The sequence below is a fragment of the Capra hircus genome, chromosome 20 (genome assembly GCF_001704415.2).
Source record: "Capra hircus breed San Clemente chromosome 20, ASM170441v1, whole genome shotgun sequence".
Taxonomy (NCBI): domain Eukaryota; kingdom Metazoa; phylum Chordata; class Mammalia; order Artiodactyla; family Bovidae; genus Capra; species Capra hircus.
The window spans coordinates 62,707,965-62,719,764 of record NC_030827.1 but is presented as its reverse complement, the minus strand read 5'-3'; the positions used below and the strand labels follow the sequence as shown (position 1 = coordinate 62,719,764).

Here is an 11,800-nt window from a genome sequence, read left to right as displayed (position 1 = left end):
AATCCCCTGACTTCATTTAGCCTCTGGAAACACCAAAAACAGCGGTCAGTCTTGAAAGGCGGAAATTTCCAGTGGGGATTTATGTAAATATGGCTACTTAGAAAAGAAAAAGCGAACTCCGACCCGGGGTATTTTTGGCTTCTGAGAGAAAGCCCCGGGCTACAGGAGACCGGGCGCCCGGGTTCACTTTCGGCTTAAGGCTCGCTCGGGCGTCCAGCGCTCCTGTCCGCAGCCCCACCCCGTCCTGCCGACCTCGGGGATACCAGGTTCCCGGTCAGCCCGGAGGACACTGGAGGCCTCGGGGATCACCACCGGCGCGTCGCACAGAACGCCAGGGCTTCAAGACGCAGAGGCCTAGGCAGCTGGAACCTCACTCAGGCCCCGCCACCCATCCCCGGTGGTGTCTTTGACCGCGTTCCCCACTGTGGCGCTCAGCCTGCCCGCCCAGGCCTGGGATCTTCTAGTTTGTCCCCAGCTCCCGCGGCCGCCCGATTTTGTTCACCTTTGCTCCCCGAGGGCCTCTCAGGCGCTGGCACCTGGTAGGCACGCTGTCCAGAGCGGTGGAAATTAAAGGAAAGGAGAGTGAAAAGACAGAGGCGCTGTTTCACCCGTGGGCTCCGCGTCCGCCCCTGGACCTGAGGTGCTTTCTGTCCAAGATGTGACGCCCCGCGACGGTCCCAACCCTCACGGCACATCTCCCCCATCCTAAAAGCTCTTTCCATGAGGATTTGGCCCACGGTCCCACGGTGCGTCCTCCTCTAGGAGGTCAGAGGCTCCCCGCGGCGGGTCCTCACCTCCTGCGCTGGGACCGACGGGGCGGGGTGGCCGGGGTAGGCCAGGCTCCGGCCGGGGGGGGACCAGGGTTGGGGGCGTTCGGGGATGGGACCCGGGCCGTCGCTGCGGGCCGGCTCTCTGCGTTTGGCAACCAGCCGCGGAGTCTGAGTCGGGGTGGTGGCTTCTGACCGTGAATCCGTCTCGGCTCCGCAGATAAAGGGACCCCGGCCAGGGGTGAGGGAGGGGGGAACCCTTCGGGCCTGGAGCCGCCCCTTCCCACCCAAATGTCATCCCCCCAACCCCGGCGGCTTCAGGACAGCGGCTCCGAGGCGTTCCTTGAGAAGCCATCTGAAAAGGACCGCTGACCCGGGTCCTCTCCCGGGTCCCCCGCGCCCCCTCGGCTTGGGATGTCCCCGGGGGCAGCCCGGAGCTCCCGGTTCAGAGGGGCAGGGTCCCCAGCTGGCCACCATCTCCCACGCATCCACCCGTCCTCCGTGCCCAGGGCCGTCCTAACCCGGGAGCGAAGTTGGCCTCAGAGCCCAGACTCCCGGAAAAAATGCACAAACAGGCTGGGTGTCTCGGACGCTGAGAAACTGCCCACCTCCCAACCCTCTCCCCACCCCGCCACCCCAGCCCGCAGGCCTGACGCCCGGGGCGGCTCCGGGCCCAGGGATTTGGTGTTCCCGACGGCTGAGCCCGCTGCATCCTCCGACCCCCACCTTCACCCTCATCCCGAGAGCAGGGGCGGGGCCGCCAGCCACGAGGGCGTTCGGGTTCTTTAGTTGTCGCTTCTGGTTCTCCCGCGTGCGCATTTCTCAGCTCCCGGGCACAGCAGCCGGCTGCGCCGAGCCCGCGGGGCCGAGGCGCCCCCTGCTTAGCTCTTAACTTTTGCCAGGATCGCGCCGGGTTCTGCGGGGTGGGGGTGGGGGGTTGAGGGGGGTGCGGCGCGGGACCCCGGGGCGCGCGCCTCCTCGGGCTCGGCCACCCCCGCCCGCTTCCCGCGCGGTCCCCGCCCGTGCCCGCCCGCCGCGCTCGGAAAGCCCCCGCGGCTCCTCCTACCCCCGAGGGGCTTTCTCCAGCCTCCGGTGTGACTCGAGTCTTGGAGCGCGGCCGCCCGGCGCGCGTTTCCGCCGAGCTGGAGCGCGCAGAGCCCTCCTGCTTTTCTGGGGCCGCCGGGGACAAGGGGCGGTGACCTCGGTGCGCGCCCGGCGCCCCGGCTCCCGGCCCGCTCCCCGGCCCCCCGGCCCGCGCCCCGGCCGCCGGCATGGTGCTGCTGGCCGGGCCCGGGCCGGAGGGCGGCGGGGCGCGCCGCGTGTCCCCAGAACCACCGTCCCCACCTCGGGACGCGCAGGCCGGGGAGGACCCAGCTGACTACGAGGAGTACGAGGACTTCTCGAGTCTGCCCGACACCCGCAGCATCGCCTCGGACGACTCCTTCTACCCTTACGGAGATGAGGAGGAGTACAGCTCGGTGAGCGCGGAGAGCGCTCCGGAGGCCGTTCCGGAGGGCGTCCCGGAGGCGGCAACCCTCCTGCGCGCCGCCTGCGCCAACGACGTGGGGCTGCTGAGGGCGCTGGTGCGGCGGGGGCCCAGCGCGGAGGAGGTGCAGGAGACCGATCGCAACGGCCGGGTAAGAGCGCGCCCGCGCGGGGTTCGGGGCCCCTCCGCCCTCCTCGGCCCCGGCCCGGAGATGACTTTGCCGCGGCCGAGAGCGCGGTTTCCCGGCTCCACGGGAGCGCGGCGCGCTCGGCGCCCTGGGCGGCCTGCCCATCCCGGGCCGGAGGGAGCCGCACAATTGCTCCGAGGTCACAGCGCCGCGGGGACCGTCGCCAGACCCGCGTGCTCACCGCAGCCCCTTCTAGTTTCCCGCCCGCGGAGTCTTCCGATGCTCCCCTGGGGCCCTCACGGGGATCTGAGTTGGGGCGTCTCGCGGGTCCCTTCACTCCGGTCCCCTCTGACCATCAACCCTCCTCGCCTGCAGGGGAAACTCCTGCAAAATGCCCCAGTCGCCCCCAGTGCCCCCAGGGTTCGGCCCTCTAGCTGCCCCTGCGCTTTGCCTTCCATGCCCGAGCGCGGATCGGCTTCTGCTCGCCTCCCGGGTTCGGAGTTGGTTCTGGGACGCCCTGCTTCCTCGCATCCCTCCCTCTGCTCAGGCGCGGCCGAGCCCGGTGACCCACGCGGTGGCCGGACAGCGCGATCTCCGACTGGGCTATCCGCACGGTCACCGCGGAGAGCCGGGGGCCATCGCGCGCTCCCCTCCCCCGGGCAGGTCCCCGGAGGGGAGCACAGCCGGGCGGCAGTAGCACAGCCGCAGGGCAGGCGGGCGTGGGGGTGGGGAGAAGCACGAGGGATTCATGAGTCATGACAAGACTCAGGGACGATGAGAAACACTGAGAAAAAAAAGAAAAAGTTGGCTCGAGAAAGAGTGGCTCTCGGAACGCAGCCCACCAAAGCCGCGGGAGGAGACAAGCCGCAGGGTGAGCGCAGCGGCCAGGTGCCCGGGGTCGGTGCCAGGGGCACCGTCTCCCTGCCTGTTACTGTCCCCGGGTCCCGCGGGATGGGCAGTCTCTGCCTGGCGGGCAGCCAGAGGAAAGGTGCCTTTGCTGGGGAGGTCCCACACTGATGGGAAGGATGTGTGTCTCCTTGGAAACCGGGGGAGCAGGGTGCCTTTGGTTTATCGCGGGGCCGGGGAGGGGGGCGCGGGGGTGTTCCTCCTCTGCCTGTGGTCTGGGCCCTGCTCAGGCAGACTGGAGCTCCTGCAGGTATGGTCGAACTTGACACTGCAGTTGAACTTGGGGAGGGCTCTCCGCTTGGTGTAATGTGTCCGGTGGTGCTGGCCCCTAGATCCCGAAGGCTCCCAGAGCTGGAGAGGGGCTCGCGTGGGCAGCATCACCCCGGTGACCGTGGGACACCCCGGGGATGCCTGCACCCCAGCCCTCCCTCTGGCCGCCAGGCGGCCCCGGCTGACTGTGCAGCTCTGCTTTCGCTTTTACCAAGGTGACTTTTCACAGATGTTCACGGGAGACCTGTTTCCTGAAGCTGGTAACCGGGGGCTGCCTTAAAGGAAGCCCCACAATGGTCAGGAAGGGTCAGGGATGGGGTGGATCTCTCCCCTGTTGGAGGCCGCTTGGGGTCTCCTGGGGCCTGGGTTGCCCAGCCCCCACTCTGGGCTCCACTAGGCTGTGCTTTGTTGTGTTTCCTTTGGGGGCAAAAGAGAAAGTTGGAAAGCAACTGCACTGGAGACCACCGAGGACCACGTGAACCATCCCAAAGGGGCTTGGGTCTGCTGCACTGAGTTTTGCTGCCTCTTGTGAAAGCCTCGAGGGCTTCCCTGATAGCTCAGTTGGTAAAGAATCCACCTGCAATGCAGGATACCGGGGTTCGATCCCTGGGTCAGGAAGGTCCCCTGGAGAAGGGAAAGGCTACCCACTCCAATATTCTTGGGTTTCCCTTGTGGCTCAGCTGGTAAAGAATCCGCCCGCAATGCGGGAGACCTGGGTTCAGTCCCTGGCTTGGGAAGATCCCCTGGAGAAGGGAAAGGCTACCCACTCCAGTATTCTGGCCTGGAGAATTCCAGGGACTACATAGTCCATTGGGTTGCAAAGAGTCGGATGTGACTGAGCAACTTTCACTATGAAAGCCTCTCCCTCAGTGCAGAGTCAGGGGTGGCCAGCTCCGGTCTCTCAGCACCTCTCTGCCTCAGTTTCCCCGCTATAATGTGGGGCTGATGGCAGCTTCAATCTGCCAGGCTACTGAGCACTAGATCCCTAGCACACAGCTCTCTGATGTGGCCGTGTTTACTGTCTTGCCCTGTTTTTCACTCACTTACCTTCTCCATACTCCAGGTTTTTTTTTTTTTTTCTTGAGATCAGGCAAAGCTATTTTTCTTTGTGCTTTCCCCCTTGATTACAGAGTCTCCCTTCATTTTTCTGCTCTGAGCCCCCTCTCTGCTCCCCACCAAATCAGGATGGAGAAATGGCCCACAGCCCATCAATGACAAAGGCTCACAGCCCATCAAGCCCTTTTATCTTCTGATCAGAAGGAGCGGGTCCTGTGTTCTGGGCTTTGAGGGGGTGAGGTGAGAGCTTCTCTTCTTCCCGGTGGCTTCTTGATCCTGTTATCAAACAGCCTTTGTCTTTCTGAAGCACTTTGAAAGAATGAAGTGTCACAAGGGCCAAAACACAACCCTGTAGCAGATGGGGTAGTGAGTCACTGATGAGCATTCACTGCAGACCTACTGTGTGCCAGGCACGAGTGGGCACTGCAGGGTCGCCTGAATCAAACGGTCTCTGCCTTGAGAGTCTTCACCTTTTAACTGAGGAAGATCTCAGAGTGATAGTACCCAGTGCTTAGAGAATAATAATAGTACCCAGTGCTTAGAGAGTACTAGCACCCAGTGCTTAGAGAGTACTAGCGCCCAGTGCTTAGAGGGTAATAGCGCCCAGTGCTTATAGCCAGAGGCAGGATGTGAGAGGAGCTCTACAGAAGGGCAGAGCAAATGTTTTGGAAACCTGGACCTGAGGACAATCAGGGAAGCCAGTGAAGGGCGACTTTGGAGGTGGTGGTGGGAGGACCTTCTAGGCAGCCAGATGGCACCAAGGCAGTGGTCGGTCACGGTGCAGAACAATGTGGTCGCTGAAGCCAGAGGGGCTTTACGGGGCTAGCTGCTGAGGGGCCTGCCCGGAGCCGCTGGTTAAGAAATGGGAAGCTGGGAAATCTGGTTCCAGCGTGCTCGTGTCCGACCTCGGGGCTGTGATATCCCTCCACACAGGGCCACTCGACTAGGCCACTCACAGCCTTCAGCTTCAGGTCTTCAGGGCGTCTCCTCAGGGAAGTCTTTCCTCCCATCCCCAGCCAAGCCAGCAGCTCCTGGAGCCAAGGGAGGACAGTCCGGGTGTTCAGCAATTGAGGGCTGCAGTGGGAGGTAGGGTGGGCATTCGAGAGAACAGGTGACGTTCTGGCAAAGACGTAGAGAAGACAGCTTCCTTGGTGGCTCGGGGGTTAAGAATCCCCCTGCGGATGCAGGGGACACGGGCTGATCCTGGCCTGGGAAGATTCCATACGTCATAGGGCAGCTAAGCTCGTGTGCCACAACACTGAAGCCCGAGCGCCCTAGAGCCTGTGCTGTGCAACACGAGGAGCCACCTCAGTGAGAAGCCTGCGCGCTGCAAGGAGGGAAAGCCTGACTGTAGCCATGAAGACCCAGCACAGCCAAAAAAAAAAAAAAAACCAACCAAACAAACAAACAAAAAAACCGGAGTCACATTACTGAAAGCGAAAAGATGCAGAGAAGAAAACTCAGGAAGAGCACTTCAGGAAGAGGCACAGCAAATGCAAAGGTCCTGAGTCCAGAGCTGTTCAGGGGCTGGTCTGTGATCAGCAGCAGTCAAAAGCTTATGGAAAGCCTGAGCGTTTTTGCTGGAGGAGAAGGGAAATTGCATTAAGTAGCAGACTACTCAGGCCTTCCTGGTGAGTCACTGGTGAAGAATCCACCTGCCGATGCAGGAGCCGCTGGTTCCATTCCTGGGCTGGAAAGATCCCCCAGAGAAGGAAATGACTACCCACTTCAGCATTCTTGCCTGGGAAATCCCACAGACAGAGGAGCCTGGCAGGCTATACAGTCCATGGGGTCGCAGAGTCAGGATAAGACTGAGTGACTAGATAACAACAACTGAACTGCTCACAGGCTGCAGATAGCAGCTTCCCAAAAGGAAAATGTCTCTAAAGGCTTTTTAGGGGTTTGTGTTGATTGAACTGTCGATCTCTGGTCCATTGAGAAGAGAGTTTGCCAAGGTGAGAGAAGTTTCATTTGGCTGGAGTAAACTAAGGATCAGACTTATTTTGTTTAAGAAGGTATGTTCTGGGGACTTTGCTGATGGTCCAGTGATTAAGACTCCAGGTTTCCAATGCAAGGGATAAGGGTTTGATCCCTGGTCAGGGAACTAGATACCCTGTGCTACGCTGCATGGCCAAGAAAAAAAAAAGGTGTGTTGTTTCCTGGTTCCTGAGATCCGGTAGAATTTTGGACCTGGCTCAGCAGAGTCTTCTTCTAAAATATTTATTGTTCTAAAAGAATTGCATAACTGAATATGCAACATGTAAATATTTGTCAAACAATCCTTCAGAAGTATTCAGAGTGTGCTCTGCTGTCTTGTAGGTTTCTGCTTGTTTTGTTCCCGCTGACTCGGGGACAATTCTCCTTAATTCTTCACTTCTCTTCTGAGGCAAGGCCCTGACAACTCTGCAGAGAGGACTGTAGGCAAAGGAAACGTTGGTGCTGTGTTCACTGTTACAGAATGGCGGCTTGAATGTCAGACAGCTCTTGAACCAAATTAGGCCCAATTCTGCTACCTTGAAAATATTGTACTCCTTCCTTTAAAAAAAAAAATTTAAATTTATTCAAGTCATGCCACATGGCTTATAGAACTTAGTTCCGTGGCCAGAGATTAAACCCAGGTCCTCAGCAGTGCAAGCAGAAGCCCTAACCACTTGACTACCAGGGAAGCCCCCTCCTCTGTTGATGGGATTCTTCTCTTACATGTTTAAGTTCCAGTTCCTCTTGCTGAAATCTTTCAAAGACCCCTTCACCCATTTGCTCAATTGGCTCAGAAATGGCTGCAGTCACCATCTGCAGTGATTTTGGAGCCCAAGAAAATAAAATTTCTGTTTCCATTGTTTCCCCATCTATTTGCCATGAAGTGACGGGACCAGATGCCATGATCTTAGTTTTTTGTATGTTGAGTTTTAAGCCAGCTTTTTCACTCTCCTCTTTCATCTTCATCAATAGTCTCTTCAGTTCTTCACTTTCTGCCATAAGGGTGGTGTCATCTGCGTATCTGAGGTTATTGATATTTCTCCCAGCAATCTTGATTCCAGCTTGTGCTTCATCCAGCCTGGCACTTTTCATGATGTACTCTGCATATAAGTTAAATAAACAGAGTGACAATATACAGCCTTGACATATTCCTTTCCCAATTTGGAACCAGTCTGTTGTTCCTTGTCCAGTTCTAACCGTTGCTTCTTGACCTGCATACAGCTTTCTCAGGAGGCAGGTCAGGTGGTCTGGTATTCCCATCTCTTGAAGAATTTTCCACAGTTTATTGTGATCCACATGGTCAAAGACTTTGGCATAGTCAATAAAGCAGATGTAGGTGTTTTTCTGGAATTCTCTTGCTTTTTCAGTGATCCAGCAGAGATGTTGGCAACTTGATCTCTGGTTCCTCTGCCTTTTCTAAATCCAGCTTGATTATCTGGAAGTTTGCGGTTCATGTACTGTTGAAGCCTGGCTTGGAGAATTTTGAGCATTACTTTGCTAGCGTGTGAGATGAGAGCAATTGTGCGGTAGTTTGAACATTCTTTGCCATTGTCTTTCTTTGGGATTGGAATGAAAACTGATCTTTTCCAGTCCTGTAGCCACTGCTGAGTTTTCCACATTGAGTGCAACACTTTCACAGCATCATCTTTCAGGATCTGAAATAGCTCAACTGGAATTCCATCACCTCCAGTAGCTTTGTTCATAGTGATGCTTCCTAAGGCCCACTTGACTTCGCATTCCAGGATGTCTGGTTCTAGGTGAGTGATCACACCATCGTGATTATCTGGGTTATGAAGATCTTTTTTGTATAGTTCTGTGTATCCTTGCCACCTCTTAATATCTTCTGCTTCTGTTAGGTCCATACCATTTCTGTTCTTTATTGTGCCCATCTTTGCATGAAATGTTCCCTTGGTATCTCTAATTTTCTTGAAGAGATCTCTAGTCTTTCCCCATTCTATTGTTGTCCTCTACGTCTTTGCATTGATCACTGAGGAAGTGATTTTTTTTTAAATGTTTATTTATTTGGCTGGGCTAGGTCTTAGTTGCAGCATGTAGAATCTAGTTCCCTGACCAGGAATCCAAGCTGCGCTCCTTGCAGTGGAAGCACAGAGTCTAAACCACTAGACCGCCAAGGAAGTCCCCCATTTCTTTCATTTTCTGGTTAAAAAAGGACAGGACTTCCCTGACAGTCCAGTGCTTAAGACTTCATGCTTCCACTGCAGGGGGCAAGGTTTGATCTTTGGTTGGGGAACTAAGATTTCACATACTGTGAGGTGTGGCAAAAAAAAAACACACAAAGTGGGAAAAAAAAAAAGGACACGATGTTTTGAAGAGTAATTTTAGGTTCACAGCAAAATTGAGGGGAAGGAGCAGAGATTTCCCTTACATCCTCTACTCTCCCGAGGCACATCCTCCTGCCCCTATTGTCAACATCCCCCACCAGAGTGGTTTGCTGTAACTGACGAAGTTACACTGATCCATCACAATCAACCAAACCCCATGGTTTACCTTGGTTACCCTTGGTGTTGGACATTGTACTGTGGTTTCCTTTCTGTGTCATGTCTGACTCTTTTGGGACCCCGTGGACTTGATAGAGCCTGCCAGGCTTCTCTGTCCGTGGGGTTTCCCAGGCAAGAATACTGGAGGGGGTTGCCATTCTGTGGGTTTGGACAAACGTGTAATGACTCGTATTCACCACTGTAGTATCATAAAGTGTCCCTTGTGTTCCTCATGTAAGTGTATCAGTTATCTATGGCCACAGCAATGCTGCATAACAAATAACTGAAACCTCAGGGGTGTACACACCAGTCACATGTTGCTGAGGGTGGCCAGCCCAGCCCATCTCAGCCGAATATGCTTTTAGCAGGGGGTTGGCTGCAGATGGCAGGACGGGGACGGTCTTGGCCGGAGTGGCTGGTCTCTGCTCTGTGTGGTTTCTCCTCCTGCAGCAGGCTGGCCTGGGCCTGTTCTCCGTGGCAGGGGCCGAGTTGCCGGGGAGCAAGCAGATCAAGAAAGGTTCAGCGTCAGTTCTGCAGAAGCAGGTTACAAAGCCAAGCCTGGATTTATTCTCTAAGTGTGAACTTGTTTTTGCTTGTAGTGGATGTGGTTCACTAACCCTCAGCATTTCTGTTTATTTAAAATTTATCTTTATTGAGGAATATTTCAGATAGGTGCCCGAGTAGAAGGTATTAAGAACCTCCCATGTCCTAACCGTCCAGCCTCAGTGAGTATCAGCTCCTGAAGGCCTGTTTTAATTTTGATGGACAGGGTTATATTTAATGCTGCTTTTGGTCGGGAAGATTCCCCTGGAGAAGGAAATGGCAACCCACTCCAGCATTCTCACCTGGAGAATCCCATGGACGACGGAACCTGATGGGCTACAGTCCACGGGGTCGCAAAGAGTCGGACACGACTGAGTGACTTCACCTGGTGTGTGTGTGTGTTTCAGAAACGTAGAAGCATTATCAGGGGGTTTTGAAGCCGGGATGGATTTTGGAGGTTGGTGGTTCCTATCGTTTTTTAGTAGAAGAAAGTGGGGCTCAGGGAAGAGGGCCTCTAGATGTATCAGGAGAACTGGGTTCTAGAATGACCCGGCAGCTGTTCACGGTGAGCTGTTCATGACCCCTGTGAGCCTCCCCAAGGGGTTTCTGAGCCTTCCATCTTTGCTTCCTGGCTGCACTTGAGGAATGGGCTACCCAGAAATTCTGTGGGCTGATTTTATACTGTTGATTTCTTTTCCATCCTGTGTTTGTAAAGGAAGACTTAGACAGAGGTGTTATAAAAATCTAAAGCAGTAAGAGGGTTTAGAAATTGTTTCTGAATCTCATTTATTTGCCCAACCTTCAGGTCAATATGATAAGTGAGCTATTGTTTAAAACTATTTTGAATGACAACTTTTAGTAGACGTGGCTAGAGTATAGGGAAAGCTTTACAGTATGGGGAAAGCTTTAAGTGTGATTTAACTAATTGTAAGTTACTAAAATTCAGTTCCTCTGACCAGACCTTTAGGTCAGTAACTGATGGTTATAGGATTATTCTGATTTTCTCTTTCTTCCTGAATCCATTATGGTAATCTTTCTGTTTTTTTAGGAAGCTGTTCCATTTTTTTCTCCTAAGTATTAAAGTTTAGTAGTATGAGCTTTTTACAGAATTCTCTTTTTAATCTCTGCTATAACATATTTTATCCTGTATTTTGGCACTTTTTGCATTTAAGCTGTTTCTCTTTTGTGGTGTTGCTTAGTCACTCAGTCACGTCCGACTTTCTCTCTTCAAAAATATTTTATTGTCTTTTCAGAAAATCAACTTTTGTTCTGGATCTGTTTCCTTCTTCGCTATTTCATTAATTTCTGCTTTCCTTTTTATTATTTCCTTCCTTCAGGTTTATTCTACGTATAACTTTCAAAGTATCGTTTTCATTTTTCCCCACAAGTTTTGGTATGTAACATTTTATTATTGTTATGTTCTCATTTGCATTAATGATTTCCTCTTTTTTTTTGACCTAGCAGTTATTTAGAATGGTATTTAATTTTTTAAATATATATTGTTATTCTTTATATAAAATAACCTTTGAAGCCTGATTCAGAGACTATAGTCTGCGTGATACTCTGAAAATTTTTGAAACTGACTTTATAGCCTATTGGGCCAGTAATTCTAAATCATAATGAAAGTCACTCACAGCGTCTGGCTGTTTGCGACCTCATGGACTATACAGCCCATGGAATTGTCCAGGCCAGAATACTGGAGTGGGTAGCCTTTCCCTTCTCCAGTGGATCTTCCCAACCCAGTGATTGAACCCAGCTCTCCCACATTGCAGGCAGATTCTTTACCAGCTGAGCCACAAGGGAAGCCCAAGAATACTGGAGTGGGTAGCCTATCCCTTCTTTAGCGGATCTTCCTGACCCAGGAATCGAACTGGGGGTCTCCTGCATTGCAGGCAGATTCTTTACCAACTGAGCTATCAGGGAAGCCCCAATTATCTAAATCATAACCATGTGATATTTTATAATTTCTCCAAATTAAGTCAAAATAATTCCATATGTAAAAAAATATGTAATTTCCTTTAATTAAAAGAAATAAGAAGGATGTAGAGAAGTTGTTAAACTATGTGAACAAAGGAAATATGTTTCATTCTAGATGGTTGGAAAATTATTCTTTTAGACAGTTGGTAGAATAATGGTGTATGTATGGCGTGTGTGTGTGCTTATGATTTCA

The 11,800-nt window shown here is 53.4% G+C and overlaps 1 protein-coding gene across 1 annotated transcript in view; it reads left to right on the top strand.

Annotated features, from left to right (window-relative positions):
- ANKRD33B (ankyrin repeat domain 33B) overlaps positions 2,011-11,800 on the top strand; it is a 97,513-nt gene continuing 87,723 nt past the window's right edge. Inside the window, exon 1 of the mRNA XM_018065734.1 lies at positions 2,011-2,404. Coding sequence (XP_017921223.1) covers positions 2,039-2,404 — 366 coding nt within the window. The 5' untranslated portion in view covers positions 2,011-2,038. The remainder of the gene's footprint in view (positions 2,405-11,800) is intronic.